Below are 20,795 nucleotides of genomic sequence, written 5' to 3' on the forward strand. Positions count from 1 at the left end.
CCTTCCCATCTGTCAGTACCCGCCACCAGTCCAATGCTGAGCATCGAGGTGCTAGAACAGGTCGCACCACTGTTCCACGTGCACGCACATCCCCTCCATGGAATTTTTTTTTACTGTACTTGAAGAAGATGAATCCAGGGCAGTCTGTTCTGTGTGCCGTAAATCGGTGAGCAGAGGCAAATCGGGCAGAGGGTTCGGCACTTCAGGGCAGATAAGCCATCTGCGCAACCAGCACAGACGGGATTTTGAATATGTAAAAAAAATTCAATAAGATGGGTGGAGGAAAAGCAGCAGCAACAGGCCCCTCTTCTTTTTCTACTTATCCGGTCCCTATCCAACCTGCTCAGTCCCATTACACTTCAAATCCCTCTGTATGCCAGGCTGGAAATGGGCTCCAGACCTCGGCAAGCACCTCGTCATCACCCTTGTTGGTTTCCTCTGAATCACCAGTGTTCCAGTGTCAGGCCTCTGTGCCAGAAGCGGATGCTCCCTGCAAGTAATCCATTTGTGGTGAAAAATAATGCCCTCCTGGCAAAGCTGTTAGGCCAACAGCTGCTGCCCTACCAGTTTGTGGACTGTGCCCCCTTCCGCAGACTGATGAACAGTGTTGCTCCACAATGGCGGATCCCCAGCCGCCATTATTTTGCCAGGAATGCTATCCCTGCCCTTCACACGCACATTGTGGAGTGTGTCGGCTGGTCTATGGATCACGCTGTCGGTGGCAAGGTGCACTTCACTATGGATGGCTGGAGCAGCAGGCATGGGCAGGGAAAGTATCTAACTTTTACCGCCCATTGGGTCACCCTCCATGGTGCTGCTGAGGAGAGTGCAAGATCTGGGGCATCTCAGCTGGTTGTGCCGCCACGTGGGTTGAAGGGGAGGCCTGTTCCACTTCCCTCTGCTACCTGTTCTGTCCAAGGCCAGTCTGCCGTTGCTGAGCCACCCAGCAAGTGGTCCCGCTCCTACTCTGGTCTGCAGCACCATTGATGCCAAGTAGTGCTGAAACTGGAATCCATGGACAAGAACAGGCAAACCGGATCTGTAATCCTTGCAGCCTTACACGATCAGATTCGGCAGTGGCTGACCCCCGAAAACTGGACACAGGTGTAGTGGTGTCTAATACTGGTGCCAACATGCTGGCTGCCATTTCGGAAGGTGACTATACCCACTTACCTTGCTTGGCTCACGTCTTCAACCTTGTAGTCCAGAAGTTTTTACGGAGTTTTGATGGGTTGAAGGATGCTGTGGCCTCAGCACGAAAAGTGTCAGCCCACATCCGTTGCTCCGCAACTGCCACTGCCGCCTTGAAACTGCTGCAGCGCCGCCATAGCCTGCCGCAGCACAGTCTTATTTCCGATTGTCCAATGCGGTGGAACTCCGCCCTCCACATGCTGGAGAGGTTGTGGGAGCAGCACACGGCGGTCAGGCTACACCTGTCTTAGACATCTTCCACTAAAACAGGGCCACTGGAATACATTACTGGGGACCAGTGGCAGCTGATTGGACAGGTGTGCAAAGTGTTGGAGCCATTTGAGCGAGCAGGCAACAAAAGTGGTCAGTGAGGAGCACTGAAGCATATCAGAGGTGCTCCCTCTTGTCTTCATGCTGAACAAGGCTCTAGACAAACTGCTCGAACAGGGGGAAGAAGCCCTACTGAACAGTGGTCAGTCAAGTCTGGGAGTGAGTGAGCGTGCTCCAGTCCGGGATGAGGAGGCAGAGCTTGTGGAAGTGGAAGAGCCCATTGTCCGCGGGTGGGAAGAAGATTCAGATGATGTGGAGCTGGAGCATGATGACAGTTCTGACAGCCAAGAAGAGGTGATAAATGGCAGACATCTCTTCCCTATGGCTGCACATATGCTCCAGTGCCTCTGTAAGGACCCCCGGATTAAAACTCTAAAATCAAGGCTCGGCATGTGGGTGGCCATCATCCTAGATCCCCGGTGCAAGGTGAAAATGCGCCAGTTCATACCCCTCTCCCAAGCAGACGCCAGGATGAGCCACATCCAGGATGCCCTTCTTCGTTGGGTAGAAGATGCGTTTCCTGCACCTGTATCCCGGGTCCAAGCTACCAAGCCTCATCACACTCAGCAAAGGTCTGGTGGTCCCACTCCCAGCAGCAGCACCAATAGCCAATCTGTGAACCTGCTGAGTATGCTGAAGGAATTTTATCAGCCAATGCCAGATACTCCTTCTAGCAGCAGCACCACCAGTGGACAAAGTGGTCACCGCCAGCTGCTGGCCCGTATGGTGAATGATTACTTGGGGTTGGCCAGTACTCCAGACAATATGTAGAGTAATGATGACCTCATGGAGTATTGGACAAAACAACTAGATACCTGGCCTGAACTTGCTCAGTATGCACTGGAGGTTCTTGCATGCCCCGCCGCCAGTGTTCTTTCTGAGCGAGTATTTAGTGCTGCAGATTGGGTGGTCACCGGACCCGTCTGTCCACAGACAATGTGGACATACTAACGTTCATAAAAATGAACGAGTCATGGATCAGTGACCATTACAAGGCCCCTCTCACTGATTCGTAAGATAATGATACAATACAATAATAAGATGACTACAATAATTGGCCTACGACAACTCCTGCTGCTGCAAACAACATTTTTTTATGACTGCCGTGGAACCACCTCTAGGTCGCATGGCCTACGACAACTCCTGCTGCTCAAAAAAAAAAAAATGACCGGTGGAACAGCCACTAGGTCCCCTGGCCTACGATGTTTAAAAAAAGAGGTTTCAAATGAGATTACTGAAATTGTACCACCGGAATGCGGTTACGGAATTTCGTTCTGACGGAATTCCGGATTTCCGCGGAATCAGAAATTGCACTTTCCGATCATCCCTATTGATAGGCAGTGAAATGCCTCTCACACTCTCACAACTGCTTGCTGCTGCCTGGAAACTGTTTGCTGCTGCCTGATAACTGCTCACTGCTCCACAGACTGTTGAGCTGTGTGCTCAGCAAGCAGTTACCAGGCAGCAGTGAGAAGTTGCGAGAGTTTGAGAGGCATTTCGCTGTGATACCAAACCCTCTCACCTGTTTGTTTGCTAAACCTATACAGCTCCTGCTTGATTTGGTACTACACACACAGGTGTATACTATTGCACTTGATTGGTTGACTGGCTGCCTGTCACCTAGTATTGTTCAGCAATCTCTGCAACTCGACACCATGTACTGCTTAGCACCTATTGCATTTTGGCTCCCAATACTGCTTAGCACCCACTGCAACTTGGCACCCAGGACTGCTCAGCGCTCACTGCACCTTGGCACTTACTGCTATTTAACACCCAGTACTGCTTAGCACCTACTGCAACAAGACACCCAGCACTACTTTACGCCCACTCTAACTCAACACCTAATACTAATTGGCACCCACTGCAACTTTTCACCCAGTAATGTTTAGAAATCTGGCAACCACTGCTACTTAGCACCCAGTACTTCTCACTGAAACTTGGCACTCACTGCTGCTTAGCATCCAATACTGCTTAGCACTCGCTTAAATTTGGCACCCAACACTGCTTAGCACCCACTGCTACTTGGCTGTCAGTACTGCTCTGCACTCACTGCAACTCGGCACCCAATAATGTTTAGTGCTCACTGTAACTTAGCACCGAATGCTCACCTACTGCTTAGCACCCACTGCAACAAGGCACCCAGTTACTTCTTAGCACACACTGCAATTTTGGCACCAAGTACTTACAAGAAACTTGGCATTTTGACGCATGCGCAGTATGGAGCGGTCCTCTTCTGGAGCACTCGGACTCCCGAAGACTTCCAAGATCTCCTGTGGAGGCAGAAGTGAGCAGTATCCGACCCATCAGTCGGAGACTGCTAATCGGGATCCAGCGCTGGAACGCAGGGACCGTAGGAGGAATGGGAAGGCTCTATTGCAGAGCTCCCCAACCTTGTCCTCAAGGTCCAGAGTACATGTTTTGCAGAAAACCACAAACATTCACAGGTGAGGTAATTAGGGACTCTGTAGAGTGGATTATCTACCTCTGTGAATTTCCACAAAACATGCACTGTTGGTGGGCCTTGGGGACAGGGTTGGGGAACACTGCTTATAGGACCCGGAGCCTTCCTTCTCCTTAGTATCTGTTTTTGTTTTGTTATTTAAATAACTTCAGTCTCTCTTTAATGTTCTGCATTTGAGAAGTTTTAAAACTGAAAACCCCTTGAATCATAATGATAAAACTGAGTTTATTGAGCCAATGGGCCGAGCTAGTTGTCTGTCTGAAATAGCTGCGCTAAATTGGCAGAGAATCAATGCTTTTTGAATAGTCAGCGATTACCTCTCTTCCTTAGGTACAATTTTACCCAATGTTAATTCAAATAGATTTCCCAGAAAAATATAGTGTCCTAAGCTGTGTTTTCAAGATATCAGTAAAATAAATTTACTGTCAGTAATTTCTTACATCTTTCTCAGTAAAAATAAATTGAAAGGTTGACAACACTGTCCACACAACCATAACTCCCGCCCATTCAGGAGGTCACGTAATTTGGTCACATGAACATGATGTCACATCTGCTTCTCTCAAGCATCTCCACTGTAGATTCTCCCCATGTACTGTAGCAGAGAATGACATTGTATTGCTGCAGACTACGAGCCCCAGCATCCCTTGCGCCTCACCCGAGCACTGTCTGACATGAAAAAAGCAATAGACAGGGGGAAGCAAGCAGCGTCTGCTCAGTGGCGGTGCTGTCAGACTATTACTTTGGTCTTCCCTTTCTACTGATACATCGGGCTGCTGCTCTGACACTCAGCTTCCTTTGCATTTAACCCTCTCTCTTCTCATTGTTATTCTCAGTGGTGGAGGGGGATAGAGGAAGCCCGTGCTGGACTTTTTTTTGTTGTACATCCGCACCCTGCATTGATGCATTCCTTTTTTAGCACCTTTCTTGATGCACAGCGTCACTTTAGCTCTATGATCAGTGTATGGTGCAATTTGTTCTGTGTTCGCCCTGGACATTATTATACGTGGTGATCTGCATTCCCTGCAGCAGGATAATAATAGGAGGGAGGAGGGCAGCAGCAGCAGCAGCCCTGACCGCCGCTCTGTAGGCAGAAGACATTGGCCCGGGTGGCCTGCTTCCCGATGCCGAGGAGATGGACAGTCAGAAGATGCTAGAGAAGAAGCCGGGGAGAGATGCCAAGGGGAGCAGGGAGAGCGGACTGGCCCAGTCTGCCCGGCAGCAGTGCGAGCTCATTCAGAACATGATAGACATCTCCATGTCCAACCTGCGGGGACTCCGCACACAGTGCGCTGCCTCTAATGACCTCACACAGCAAGAGATCCGGACGCTGGAGGTGGGTGACAGGGCGCCCTGGGGGGGCTTTACCCCACATCTGCAGTATTCCCCAGAATATGGATGTCACGGTGTAGTGGAGCGGGTGCTGCACTGTCACAAGAGTCAGGATATCCTGTCTCACTAATCGTGATTCGTGTCAGCTTTGGCTGGTCCAAGTCTCCCGCACCCGGCCAGGGGCAGTGCCAGGGCTCACACTCCCAGCCTTTTGGTCTAAGGCCTGTGTGCCAGGAAGCTGCATTTTATTTGCACCTGCTGAAAAGTATTGCAGGTAGTGAATGGGTTAATATTACTTCACCTTTTCACTGCTAGGGGACTACAATCAGTGGGGCCAACCTAATCTATCTTCTTTTTTTACTGACAAAAATTGACTGACATCTTGAAGAAATACCTAGCTTAGGACAATATATTTGTGGGAAATGTGATGTAATTAAAAATCTTTAAAAACTTTATGCAAGGAATAGAATACAAGTAGTAACATTGTAATAGAACAGCTGTAACATCCACTTTGGGCAGTCTTTTACTGTAAAGGAGGGAAAAATGTACAGTATATCTAGATACTGTATACTATATGCACAACTACCCTATTTCTGTATATATCTTTCAAGGTAATCCTTGGAAAGTTATTAGACTCATCCAGTATTGCTCTGGGCCTTTTGCACTGCATGCGTTTCAATGCAGTTTTCAGAATGCCTGTGTTTTCCAAATTGCAAGGACAGTACACGTCTTGTACAAAGTAAATCATAATGCTCCATTCCCAGTAGAGTTATCCTATTCTCTGCTGCATTTTTGTGTGTTTTCCATTTATATTACTGAATGGGATTGGTAAACGCACTGCACAATCGCATAAAGAAATGAGCTTGCGTTTTGTTCTAGAAAACGGCCCTCGGGCTCAACATACAAGTGGTAGTTAATGCTGTATGTCGCAGAGGCTTTCATGTGGTGGATTTGAGACTCAGTTTAGTGCAGCTAATTAAGGAATAGAAGAAAGAAACGGTACAACTAGTTCAGCTTAATGGTTCAATTATTATTAACCTCCATTTTTTTGTTATGATTTAGGCCTCTTTCAGACAGAATTCAGAACTGCGTACTTATCAAGTTGCGCCTCCCACCCATGAGCACCATTCGGGTGCATTTAAAATGCATCCAAATGCCAGCGTTTGTAACACCATGCTTGTCAGCACTGGACATGTGGTGGTGTTACTACGCGGCAGAAAATTGAAACATGTCACATCTGAGCATGACTGCGGCCATGCTCAGATCTGACTCATTTGAAGTGGGGACTGTCCTGTGCAGTAACAAGCGCCTGGCCGGTACATAAGAGCAGCTGACAGGCAGTGAAATCAGCGCCTTCAGCTGTTCGTATGAAAGAGGGCGGGAGGCCTAAAACTTTTGAAATGTAGAACAAACGTGATTTCAGAAATGGAAAAGATAGATACTCACCTTGGTAGAGGGAAGCCTCTGGATCGTCTCTGAAAAGATCTCGGCCTCTCATCCATGAATGAGCTGGTCTGCACTGCGGTAGCACTGGAATGGTGAGGCTGAAGGGGCAGGGGGAAGCGTTTGGATCATCCCTCAACAAAGTCGAGTATCTAACACGCTTTTTAGCCTTCAGGTTCACTTTAAAGCATTTTATGTAAAATTTGGGATACAATCCGTAAAGTGTGCTTAAACACCATAAAGGAGTAGTAAACTGAGGCATCTTGGGTTGTTATTGGCCTTGCTGGCTGATGCCCTCCTGCTCCATAGTCTTGTTAGACATTTTCTGCCTTTCTGAAGCTAGCCATACACAAGTTGATTATGGGCTGATATACCTAGCTGATTGGTTCCTACCATACACAACATGCTCAGTTTAGGTTTCAGTAAAAATCTATCGAGCATTGATCGAACAGCAGATGTTGTACTGCTCAATGCAGTGCAGCTCCGTGGACCTCAATACACCTGCTGTCTAAGCAGTCGCATCTGTCAGAAATGTGTGTATACCCTTCTTAATTTAGGGGTTATTAAATGTAAAGCTAATTTGTTCAGCAATAATGGGTCATTTATAACTATCACAAACAGAACTCTAAAGGTATTTGCAGTTCAGATTGCCCAAATGGTGGGGCTATGATGGAAGCAAAGTTGAGTACATATGTACCTGGCTGACAGGCTTTATCCCCGTGTTAGCAAGCTGCACCTGTGTGAACAACTTTGACTAGTCATTCCTGCTCTGCCTGTGTCTAGGAATGGGAGGGGAAGCCTTGGGATCACTCTACAAACTGAGCTAAGGTGAATGGAGGGGGAAGAGGCAGGAGGAAGAGAGTGTATATGTGTAATTCCTGATCCCTGTAGTAGATCATTGCTGGAGAGTTTTCAGTGACCCTACTTATGGACCACAGGGACAGGAGAAATAAATTACTATACAGACTGTCTGTAAATTTACTGATGGTTGGCAACACTGACTGTAATTCCAGTCTTCAGGCGAAGTGGGTGTGAGCTACAGTAACCTCTTCTATTTCCTTGAACGATGTTATGCAGTTCATCAACTACAGTAACTAGCATTATAGGCCAAAGTGGAAAGTCTGTTTTTTCTTCAAAACACCGAAGTAGATTCCTTTTATAGTCTTGTGTGTTGCCTTCAGGGCTAGCCTTAGGAGTCAGGTTACTCATAGGGGGCTATTTAACACAGTGGCACTTATCTCATTGTCAGAAAACTGCTGTTTAAAAGGTTATTAAAGTGAAAAAAAAATCAGTTTAACTTGCCTGGGGCTTCTTGCAGCCCCCTGGAGTCATCCTGTGCCCACGCTGTCCGAGACCTTCCAGCGAGCAGTGGCCAGTCGGAGGCTACTGCACATGCGCAGCCCTGAGCCGCACACATCCTAATTGTGATCCATCTCCATCAGGTCAGGTGTGTTACATTGGTGTGCAGCAATCTTCATGCCACAAACTGTCAGTTGCATTGCGGATTGACTTTGATTAGGCCATTCCTAACAATCACCTTTTCCAGTGTAGCTTTAGCAGTATGTTTATGGTCATTGTCCAGCTGGAAGGTGATCCCTCATCCTAATCCCAAATCTCTGGCAGACTGAAATGGGTTTTCTCTAGTAGTGCCCTGTATTTAATGTCATCCACATTTCTTTCAACCCTGACCAGTTTTTATGTCTATTGGTGAAAATAAATCCCTACAGCATGATGCTGTTACCATGATACATTGTCCCACCTCCCTTCTGCAAATAGACAGTACATGCGTCTCAAGTATATATGAGCAATGTGTCGATACAGCGCTCAGTCCCTGCAGGATTGAACTGAAAGGTGACACTAATAGTGCGAGTGTATTTCAACTTAAGTCACACTTGTGTTCTTTTTCTTACACTGATCACTAGAAGGCTCTGATATAGTTGTGGTGTATCTAGAATGGTGGCCTCCAGTTGTATTTTACAATGGATTTAAAATATCAGTTAGTACACAGTCATGAACAAAACATAAATTACTATTTATTTGAACGATAAGGGCTCTTTCACGATGTGGCGGTGCGGCACATTGCCGCGCTGCTGCCGCAGCCTAATGAGAATCTAAGGGGAAGTTCATACTTCCCAGGTTGCGGTACACTGCGCTGGGTGTGATAAATGCTAGTGCATACCTACATTACCATGGGGCTCCTGCGTCGGCCTGGAAGTCATGTTAGTCTATGGCGACGCGGGGTTCTGTAAACACATGCATTGCAATGTCGCGGCGCATATATGCGGAAGCGTATTTTTACAATACTGCAAGCGCGCGTCACTTCCTGTTAGGATGGATGCCAGACAGGGAACACCATGTACTAACGCGGTGTTCCCTGAAGGCACCGCAACGCTAACGCCAATTTGTAGTGGGAAACCAGCCTTAGAGTAGAATATCAGGGAAAATGTTTATGAAAATGTTTGCTTGTATTGCAAAGCTCTCTTAAACCAAGTTACTCTCAACAAAAGGTTTTACTGTATTTTAGTTTTGCATAAATTCTGAATGGGTAAGAGACCATGTTTGGATATTATTGCTGTCTGTGTTCCTGTTGAAGTTAGCTGCTTTCTCTTTTAGTGGTAAAGAGAAATGAGTAAATCCCACCTAAAGTAAAACCCTGACAAACAAAAAAAATGTTAATTGCCCCAAATATTACTTTTTTCCACTGCCTGTGCTGCCTTGAACGAGATTTGCTCACTTCCTGTTGTATCACTAGCAACACGTTAATTTGCATCCCCATCCATTACCTGACAGTTGTCCTAATCCTGTCATACTCTATCCAGAATTTTAAAAGTTTTAGTTACAGCGCTGCGTTAATCATTAGAAAGAGTGCATTGCATATGCACCAGAGAATAGGGTCTGTCACAAGAAAACCAGAACTAATGGAAGCCTTACATTTTTGGGCATGACTGGCCTGATGACATCTCTCTTTAGGCTGTTGTCCTACAGTAGTGCTGAAGAGCACAAACCATGCCTAATGCATGACTGTTTTGTCAAGTTGTTAGTTGACAAATAATGGCAACTAGTTTTTATAAGCATGTATTGCACAGCAGTAGCAGCTGACATTATGTAACAGATGCCTAAAATCAATCTGCACTGTTTCTACTTCCTGATTCATGGAGGAAGACATATTGTTAACCACATGACTGCCGTGGCAGTCATGTGACACAGGGAAGAGATCAAATTACAGCTTGTGATTAGACACAAATGAGGGGGAATTAAACTGGCTAAACTCTCTAAATACATACAGGGTGCATTTGTTTTGTTTTCTGTCTGTCCTGTGCAAGAGTTCAGGTACACGTTAAGATTGCTGCTGATGAGAGGTTCTGAAGTCCTTTGAGATGTGATCTTTCTAGCAAAAGGCAGCAGCAGATCTTGTCTAATCTGTCTACAAACTTAAGCCCAATCTATACGATTCGATTACGATTCGATGAAATCCGACATGTCCGATCGGGATTCGATTTGATGCAATTTGATTTGCCATTGTTTTGCAGTTGCAAATCGAACTGAATCGAATCGAATCCTGATCAGACATGTCATATTTAATAGAATCGTAAATAGAATCGTAATCGAAACGTACAAAGAATCGTATAGTGTAGATTGGGTTTAACAGGTCTCTGAGGTGATTCTTTATAAAGTGGATCTGATGCTATGTTTAGCCACATTGGGTGATTTCAAACAAGTCTGCTGACTGTCACCTGTTCTCACTGCCACACTGGAAAACCTCTAAGGGCCTATTTACCTGCTGGTTGGCATGTGCAGACTAAGGGTGCATACACACATGCAATTTTTATTGGCCAATCAGTGACCAATTTTGCCACCTCAATGTTGTACGAAGGCCAACAGATTTTAAATACTATATGAACAGATTGTGTAGGTAAGCTCTCATACTACATGAAAGTGGTAAACTTTCAATTATGATTGGCCAATCACTGACCAATTATACCACCTCCATGTAGAGGTGGTAAAATTGGTCAGTGATTGACCAATCATGATTTAAAGTGGGAACCAAGCTTTAAGGTTTTAAGGTCCATACATAGACTTAATTAACGCCTCCCTACTCGATCCCTTGGACGGCATTACAGGGTCCAGGCTGTGCAGACACGTCACTTGCTTGCAATTGGTCTGGGTCAATGGCTTACATGCTGGATTACACACGCACAATGATTGTTGTCCACAGGGATTAGTTGAGTGCAGTACAGACGCCTCACTGTGCTATAGCTGTGGGCTTGGCTGAGTGTAGTGTATGTACGCAGCTTTATACTCTGAAACTGCTAAAAAGAACTTAAAGGGGCTGATTCACTAAGCAAAATAGTGCAAGCAACCTCCTGCTTCCACTGTTAAATCGGACTTGGCTGGGGTCGATTTATTTTTAAACTGATTTTTTTTTAATTATATAATTACAAAGTACAATCGGGTCATCCAGCAACACAAGTACATATACGTACATAGTTGGTGTCCGGTTTAAACATCAACAAATGACAAGCATAACGTTAAAAAGCCTATTCAGTCTAATGTAAATGTATATTTACCTTCTGAATCACTTCAGGGAAGGTGGTTACAACTTTATATTAGAAGTTAGTTAGTATTATATTAGAAGTTATGGGAAATTTAGACTGAATTTGCTCTTTAACATTTCTTTACATTTATTCCTCTGAGTATTGTTTGTTTGTAATTTTCTAGCCAGACAACATATAGTGAATATACCATATTCGATACATCATAAAAGGTGTTTGCAAGGAACATTAGCCATGCTGTTTGAAAAAGTATGTGTGAAAATCACTGCCGAAGGTATTCACCTGCATTCTTAAGCTGCTTAATAAATAATACTATTTCAGGAAATACTGGTACTCAGGGGTGGTTTGCTTGTTTTCTTATTTACATTGTACTTGCAATGGGCCTTTGCCCAGCATTGTGTGTGATGAGGCAGTGAAGTTTGATTAAGACGAGCCAGGTTGAGTCACTCTGGGATGTTCCCAGCATAGCAGTTAAGCCACATTGCTTTTGGATGTACCTGCACAGCTGTGGATTGCTGTAGTCTCTGGGGAGCTGTTGCCCAGAATATCTGTAGTGTTGGTCCATCCCTTGCTCCACATTTACCTTAGTCGGCATTATACATCTGATTTATCATAAGGAACTCTGGTTTGTCACAATAATCTAAAGGGCCACCATGGTGCAGTTACCAGTTTTGACTAATGGAGAATCGCATTGTAACACAAGTGCTGTGCTTTGCAATGGTAACCTGCGTTGCACGCAATGTGAAAGTGGGAGGAGGCATTCGGACAGCTCACTCTTTCAGAGGTTGCGGCACTCATTCTGCTGATGAAAACTCACCCTGTGATGCTCTGGAAGCAACATTGGAATGGAACTGCTTCCTCAGTTATAATTATTGAGTTATACAGCGCCAGCATCTTCCGTGGCGTTCTACAGTTCAAGCGTGGGTACTTTGAGAGGAATGCTCTCCCCTCCTCCCCCCTTCCTACACCGATCTCACAGCAGCGTAGCTCATCACATTACTCCAGCCATCACAACCGTGGTGCTCCTTGTGGCTGTTCAGTGCAATGACCAACCGCACAAAGCTAACCATGGCCGCGCTGCTTCGAGTAACAAGTAGATAAGATTGTAAGTTTATACAAGGCATTTTTACATTTTGAAATATAATTTTTATCCCTGTGTACATTATTTAAAATTACATATCCATTAGGCATTATATTTAAAAATTGTTATTTTCACAATAGTACCACTTTATAGAGTAGTCGCTTAGTTTATTTTTATAATAAAAAATATTCCTGATTAAAAAAAAATATTCAGTTAGGGCCTGAGCCCACTAGTGCATTTGTGTCCGCTTCTGTCCGCTTTTTAGCTTCTGTAACATTGATTTGTAACTGAAAAGCGAACACAGCTGTTTCACTGTGCTCAGGTCCTTACAGCAGTATGTTACCAGACTTTACATTACTCTACCTTGAGTCATTTTAGACCAGAACCACCAGGATTTTGTTTCTTATAAGCCCCTTTCAAATCCTCTTTACAAAAAAATGCTCTGCTAATTATAAATGTGCCTTCTTAAAACAATAGGTATTTGCAATTATTCAGCTTTATGTGAGCGAGAAGGAACTTCCATGATGCATATTACATCAGTGACTATGCAATTCATTCATTTTATATCCCTAAAAAGCCAAACACACTTAAATCCACATTAATCCATGGCTCGCTCTGATGTGGGCCAATTTAGCCTAAAACAGCTGTCTGCAAGTTGGATTAATATGGGTCTATGAAATTAATAGACAGAAGTGATGCGTCATGGGAGTTCCTTCTTGCTCACGCAAAGTTGTCTGAAGAAGGCAAAGTTATATTTGTATTTATTTACTAACCACAACTGATGCACTTCTCTGTGACCCAAACCCTCCTCGGTTCTTTTTATTTTAGGAAACTGACGTAAATTCAGGGCATGGCTTGTATGACACAGTCTGGTTCATGTACAAAGATGTTCTGTAACTATAACCATGGGTGTGTTACACAATCAAACATTTCAGACATAGTTACATACTTAGTTTGGCTGAAGTCAATACATTCGTCCATCGATTTCAACCAAGAAAAGAAAACACAGCCCTCATCCTGAGAAAGGCCCACTGGAAAGCAAAAACATCCTTTATAAACCTGATCCAGTTGGCTTGAAAGGGGGGAAAAACCTCTATCCTGACTCCAAATGGCAATCAGATAAATCCATGTAGCAATTTTCTGCATTTATTACTGGAGATACAGGCAATTCTAGTATTCAGTCCCCTTTTAAAGTTATCTACTGTTTCTGTCACAACTAGCTCTGATGCAAGAGCATTACTATTTTATGTTGGCACCTCACACAAAGGTGACTTCCCAAAGCTTTTCTTATTAGTGTCTCACTGTTATTCTGCAGGTGGACTAATGGCCATCAGTAAATGTGACCTTTTTCAGTATTCATCATTAAATGAGACAAATCCTTTATGCCTAGCTTGAAACGTAGATGCCATTGATCCACTTTATCTAGTCTTTTTTTCAGGATCCCTGTATATAATTTGGTTAGTTCAGGGGACCAAACAAAAACCGCAGACCAGAAGCGTATAGCCATGAGATCACAAACTTGCCCAGCTACCGGACAGAATTGAGCCTTAAAGAACAAATCACATGAGGGATGGAGGAAGCAACATATCCACCCCTGATGGCATTCCTTCTGCACCTGTCAGATGTTCCAGCAGGGTGCAGTGAAGATGCAACAGCTTTTACAGAACTCCTTCCCCAACCTGCTCCCTCTCCCTGCATGCGCTCTAGCAGTGGCGTAGCTAAGGAGCTGTGGGCCCCGATGCAAGTTTTACAATGGGGCCCGCCAAGCACTCTATACATAACAATTGATATGGCACACCAAAACCTGCCAATGGCTACAACGGTGTCAGAGGTACAAGAAGGGGATGGGGAGCAGTTTGTTAATGATTACCACTATTTAAAGGATCTATAGAAGTGATTATTATGAGCACAGGACCAATAGAGAGCTAATACTGCAGTTGATGGAGGGCCCTTCGGGGCCCCTCTGGCCCAAGGGCCCTGATGCGGTCGCAACCTCTGCAACCCTTATTGCTACGCCCTTGCGCTCTAGTCAATCACAAGCTACCTCTGCCAAAATATAGGCCTGATCAAGTTCAATTGGCAACATGACAATACAAATTATTAAAGGGACTTTCATTTTTTTTTTTATTGATTTTTGTTAGATTAAATATTTTTATTTAATCTATTGTGTATTTTATTAAAATATCAAGTGGTATGTGCAACCTTTAAAGGGGAATACTGTTTGATATACATACAATTCAAAACCTGACTCCCAACATCTTATTGACTAAATAAATATCCCACCTGTCTTTGGCCCAAAACAGTGCCCTTTTCATGAAAACCACTGCCCCAAGCCCACACACCAAATTCAGCTAGCGTGGAAGCAGCCATCTTGCATAATAATGTAGCATCCAGTTCAGTCTGTAAGCACAACACTGCTGTTTTCAGACCATGCGTTCAGATAGACAGACCATTTATCAGACAGAGGGGGAGACTGACTGGTGCCTTCTTCCAGTTCCTCCCTGACTACCTCTAGTGGGTGGTGATGAGAAATTTTTGATGAATTTGGATGGCTTACCTAAGGCTGTTAAGAGCTGCCATGTAACTGTTGTATCTGACCTTAGCAAAGGCAGTTAGTATCGCAAACCCAGCCAGCCAGGTAATAAACAAATTAATGATGCAAAAATGGTTAATGTGCAATGCAATGTATTTCATACAATGGGCAGAATTCACTAAGGACTGGTCGTAAATCCGTATTCAGGAAAATAGCGCATGCGATAACTTTCACTTTTTTTTTACAATTCACTAATGTTTTGCAGCATGTGGAAGTCTGTTGGTAATTTACCAATAGTCTTCTTGTGGCAACTGTGATGGTCTTCCTCCTCTGCTGCAGCCATGTAGCTCAATGCTGCCTGGATTGCTCGAAAAGACAAGGCTATGTCTGCCTGATGGGCTTTGTCTACAGCGCAGGTCAGCATGGGCACTGTGAGCCAGTGATGCCATGCCTGGATGATGCTGGAGCCGCAGACAGCTGAAAAAAAACTGTGTGTGTGTGTGTGTGTGTGTGTGTGTGTGTGTGTGTGTGTGTGTGTGTGTGTGTGTGAGGGGGGCAGGTGAGTCTCCTCTGTGCCGTCATCTCCACAGTCCGCTCTCCTGATAGCCGTGATTCCCCTCTTTGTTTATTCCAACCAACCAAGATATCGGCACTAGTGAAATGAGTAGCAGGTGGGGGTGGCTCCTCCTATTGGCTGTCTGCTACTGTAATACAATAACATTACAGCGCATGGAGTTAGTTAGCTAACGACGGTTTTCAGCGGGAGGTGAATACTGAACACTTTTGCTTGATTTACCAAATGCTCTAATCTTTGTGAATTACAATTTCTTGACATTTCTTGAGGTATTTACCTCACAAGTAGGTAAGTTACCTCACTAGTTTGGCCATTTTCCTTTTCAGTGCCGTAATTTCTTTAATGAATTGAACTTTGACATGTTCAGTAAATCGGCTGTTTTTGTGCATTGCCGAATGTGGTAATGCTTAGTGAGTGCTGCCCAATATGCATTAAAAACACGAGCCTGATCTAGGGCCTTAGTTTTAGTTGGAAACAGAAGCTTAGCTGCTGTAAAGGATGATACTGTTGCTGGGGACTGACGCTTTTCGTTCAGTGTACAGGTGTAAGGTTGTTGGACGGGTTATACATGTTTGGTTTTCGTACTCAAGACTGCAGTCATTCCAGTCAAGAAAAGGAAATGGCTAATTAGAGGGCCTGTTTAATTTGCGGTTTGGGTGGAATTTAATATTGGCCTAGCCAAGCCATGCATTTAACCTTATAAACGATCATGAATACCTTCCTGTTAGGAAGCTCTGTGCATCAGATTAGGCCAGTAGTATATAGTAATACTGCTCTACCCTTCATTCCTAGAGTGCACATTTTAACACTGTACCCAGCGGTGCCAAGTTCCATCCTGGTACTGTCAGCATACATTCTTTTATCTGCAGGCTATTGCTGGAGACATGAGGAAATGATGAAGCACAGTGTTTTCCACTCCCTTCTCATGTGAAGTGTTACAGGTAATGAGTGGCTTACCAAGTGTTGTAACAATTGAGAGCTGACTTGTGTAATGATAACACCCAACAGACGTACTTATGTAAGGAAGTGTGTGTAAACTCCATGGGGTGCTGTGCTAGAATCTGCCTTTGAAGAATGTGACGATACAGATAGGAGACAGCTTTTGATAATGAGTATAAATCACTGTGACCTTTACTGCATGCAGACATTAATGCTTATATCACTGTACTTAGAGAGGCACCATAGTAACATATACAGTATTAGAATGTAGTAAATTAGTCAGGATACCCACTTTTTTTGTTATTATCCTGGTTTCTGCATCAGAAACAAAGATCTAAATATCGCTGTATATTGATATGTACAGTAATACCACCCTGTCAGTGATGTCACAGTCTAGGCTGTTTATTATGCAGAATTCTTCTCCTAGTGCACTCTAAACATTAGGTGTTATTTCTACTGACTTCAGCGTTAACAAACATTCCATAGCGATGCACCTGCCAGCACTAAAGATCTCCCCACCTGTAATAAATTTCAGAATATAAATCAGGGTGAAGAAAAAAGTGAGGAATATTTTTTCAATAGGTAAACATTGGCTACATAATTTATAAAGCAATATTGTAAAATAAATAAGTTATTGTATTCCTTATGTTATGTGCAGTGAAATCCCTCTTGCAATGGTGTGTACTTCTCTAAACTTATCATATATATATATATATTTTTTTTTTTTTTTTTTGGGGGGGGGTGGGGTATTTATTTTAGGCAACAGACTTATTTTTTCTCTTTTACCAATTTTATTTTTCAATAATTTTATATATGTAGAACATTTTTGAGACATAATGTCATAATCATTATGGTCTGCAGGGGTCTACACAGTTTGTTCTTCTATTAAATGGAATCTGACAAATGCTGGAATGGGTTTTCTTGTCTATTATACTATGCACAGTGCAGTAACCCACAGTGACGTCCAAGTTTTACCTTGGTGTCGGAACAGTTAAAAGTAGATTCTCATTGGTTGCTATGGTTTCTGCATGGTTGCTAGTTTTTGGAATATTTACAGTGGGATGCGAAAGTTTGGGCAACCTTGTTAATTGTCATGATTTTCCTGTATATTGGATTCCTGTGTATTGGATGTTACGATAAAAAATGTCACTTTAATATATCATATAGAAGACACACACAGTGATATTTGAAAAGTGAAATGCTGTTTATTGGATTTACAGAAAGTGTGCAATAATTGTTTAATCAAAATTAGGCAGGTGCATAAATTTGGGCACCACAAAAAAGAAATGAAATCAATATTTAGTAAATCCTCCTTTTGCAGAAATTACAGCCTCTAAACGCTTCCTGTAGATTCTAATGAGAGTCTGGATTCTGGTTGAAGGTATTTTGGACCATTCCTCTTTACAAAACATCTCTAGTTCATTCAGGTTTGATGGCTTCCAAGCATGGACAGCTCTCTAACTCACACCACAGATTTTCAATTATATTCAGGTCCGGGGACTGAGATGGCCTTTCAAGAACTTGTTGCTCTGCATGAATGTCTTAGTGGATTTTGAGCAGTGTTGTCTTGTTGAAAGATCCAGCCCCGGCGCACTTAAAGCTTTGTCACTGATTCCTGGACATTGGTCTCCAGAATCTGCTGATTCTGAGTGGAATCCATGTGTCCCTCAACTTTGACAAGATTGCCAGTCCATGCACTGGCCACACAGCCCCACAGCATGATGGTACCACCACCATATTTTACTGTAGGTAGCAGGTGTTTTTCTTGGAATGCTGTGTTGTTTTCCCTCCAAGCATAATGCCCCTTGTTATGCCCAAATAACTCCATTTTAGTTTCATCAGTCCATAGCACCTTATTCCAAAAATGAAGCTGGCTTGTCCAAATGTGCTTTAGCATACCTCAAGCAGCTCTGTTTGTGCTGTGGGTGGAGAAAAGGCTTCCTCTGCATCACTCTCGCATAGAGCATCTCCTTGTGTAAAGTGCGCTGAATGATTGAATGATGCACAGTGACTCCATCTGCAGCAAGATGATTTTGTAGGTCTTAGGCGCTGGTCTGTGGGTGGACTCTGACTGTTCTCTCACCATTTGTCGCTTCTGTTTATCTGAGATTTTTCTTGGTCTGCCACTTCGAGCCGTAACTTGAACTGAGTGTGTGGTCTTCCATTTCCTCAATATGTTCCTAACTGTGGAAACAGACAGCTGAAATATGAGACAGCATTATATATCCTTCCCCTAAACCATGATGGTGAACAATCTTCGTTTTCAGGTCATTTGAAAGTTGTTTTGAGACCCCCATGTTGCTACTCTTCAGAGAAAACTAAGAGGAGGGAAACTTACAATTGACTTAAATACTCTTTCTCATAATTGGATTCACCTGTGTATGTAGGTCAGGGGTCACTGAGCTCACCAAGCCAATTTGAGTTCCAATAGTTAGCTCTAAAGGTTTTGGAATCAATAAAATGACAACAGTGCCCAAATTTATGCACCTGCCTAATTTTATTTAAACAATTATTGCACACTTTCTGTTACTCCAATAGACTTCATTTCACTTCTCAAATATCACTGTGTGTGTCTTCTATATGATATATTTAACCTCCTGGGCATGTCGCGCAGGAGGATTTCTCAGGCTCTGGTGGGCCGATTTGCATAATTTTTTTTTGTTACACGCAGCTAGCACTTTGCTAGCTGCGTGTAACTTCCGCTCGCCGCCAATTTGCCGCTACCCGCCGTTTCTTCCAGAGTAAAATGAGCCATAAATTACTTTTCTATTATGCTGCTGCCACTTACAGTAGATAGTAGAAATCTGACAGAGATAGTCCATCTCTTCATGGGGGATTCTCAGCATGGTCATTATGGTTTATAAAGATACTCCCTGAAAAGTATTTATATAATCATGCTGGCCAGCCTCCATATTCGCTACACACTTTTTTGGTAGTTGTCAGAGCAACTGCCATGCAGTAACAGCTTTTAAAAATAAATGAAACCCTGAGAACCCCCCATGAGGAGATGGGCTAGTCCAAAACTTGTTGATTCTCTCAGATTTATACTCCGTACTGTAAGTGACAGCAACATGAGAGATGCATAATTTATGGCTCATTTTACTCTGGAAGAAATGGATTTCTTATTTGTATGTGTTTATATGCATCTTAAATTTTATGATTTTTGTGATAACGGTCCATTAATGATCTGTCTCCCCTCCCCTGTATACGTAATGTCATATACTATGGGATACACTGGTATAGTGTTAGTATAGCATGGGTTCACTGAGAGCCAGTCTGGTTTGTGTGTTACTTGGTGAGAAGTATATGCTCTGTTTCAGCTGACACAGTGGCTAAGCGGTTAGCACTTCCATCTTACAGCACTAGAGTCTCTTGCTCAAATCCCAAGAAGGACACAGAGTTTATGGAGTGTGTATGTTTTCCTATGATTGTGTGTACTTCCTCTTTGTGTTGTGACTTCCTTGTACATACTGCTACATGAAATGTCTTCTCCTCCAAAGTTGACCAAAGTTGACCTCTTGACTTTAGTGGGGACTTTATATTGTGATTGCTGAAGGGCAGTTGTGAATTTTTTTTATTTCCTATGTAAACTGCTGTGGCAAATGTGTCAATGCTGTATAAATATGTAGCAATAATAGTGTAAGGTGTTTGGAAATATAGTGAACATGCTCTATACCAGTATACAATCTGCTCCAAGTTGTATGTTTATGGAGATCTGCCAAGTGATGGCATTTGTTTAGATGTATATATAAGAAATACGGCAGCAGTAAATGGCATTAACGTTGAGTTTTTGTTTTATATATTTCCTGTGTCTGTTTGGATATAGGTGTAACATGTTGGAGGAATTACTTAAAGGAAAGCTGAAGTGATAAGGAGCCTGCCATATTTGTTTATTGTATTTATAAAGCGCCAACATATTACACAGCGCAGCTTTATTTTCATGTAAACAATGCACACTGCCTGATTGTTCTGCTGATCCTCTGCCATGTTTGTTGCAGGTGTGCAATTCAGACACTACTTTGTTTCAGGTGTGCAATTCAGACACTACTGATGCATGAAAGGTCAGCAGGGCAGCCAGGCAACTGGTGTTTAAAGAGACACTGAAGCGGAAAAAAAAATATGATATAGTGAATTGGTTGTGTACTATGAATAATTACTAGAAGATTAGCAGCAAAGAAAATATTCTCATACTTTTATTTTCAGGTATATAGTGTTTTTTCTAACATTGCATCATTCTATAATATGTGCAGATTACACAACACTCAGCATTCAAAATGAGTCTTTCAGAGCAGTCTGTGAAGTAATGACCTCTCCTGTAGCAGAGAAAAAGTAAACAGTTCACTTACAGTTGAGATAATAAA

At 43.3% G+C, this 20,795-nt stretch overlaps 1 protein-coding gene across 1 annotated transcript in view; it reads left to right on the forward strand.

The window, feature by feature from the left end:
- Positions 1 to 4,627: 4,627 nt before the first annotated feature.
- Positions 4,628 to 20,795, forward strand: part of KSR1 (kinase suppressor of ras 1) — a 221,561-nt gene continuing 205,393 nt past the window's right edge. Inside the window, exon 1 of the mRNA XM_068268488.1 lies at positions 4,628 to 5,315. Within this exon, the coding sequence (XP_068124589.1) occupies positions 5,115 to 5,315 (201 nt within the window). The 5' untranslated portion in view covers positions 4,628 to 5,114. The remainder of the gene's footprint in view (positions 5,316 to 20,795) is intronic.

The sequence above is a fragment of the Hyperolius riggenbachi genome, chromosome 2 (assembly GCF_040937935.1).
Source record: "Hyperolius riggenbachi isolate aHypRig1 chromosome 2, aHypRig1.pri, whole genome shotgun sequence".
NCBI classification, from domain to species: Eukaryota; Metazoa; Chordata; class Amphibia; order Anura; family Hyperoliidae; genus Hyperolius; species Hyperolius riggenbachi.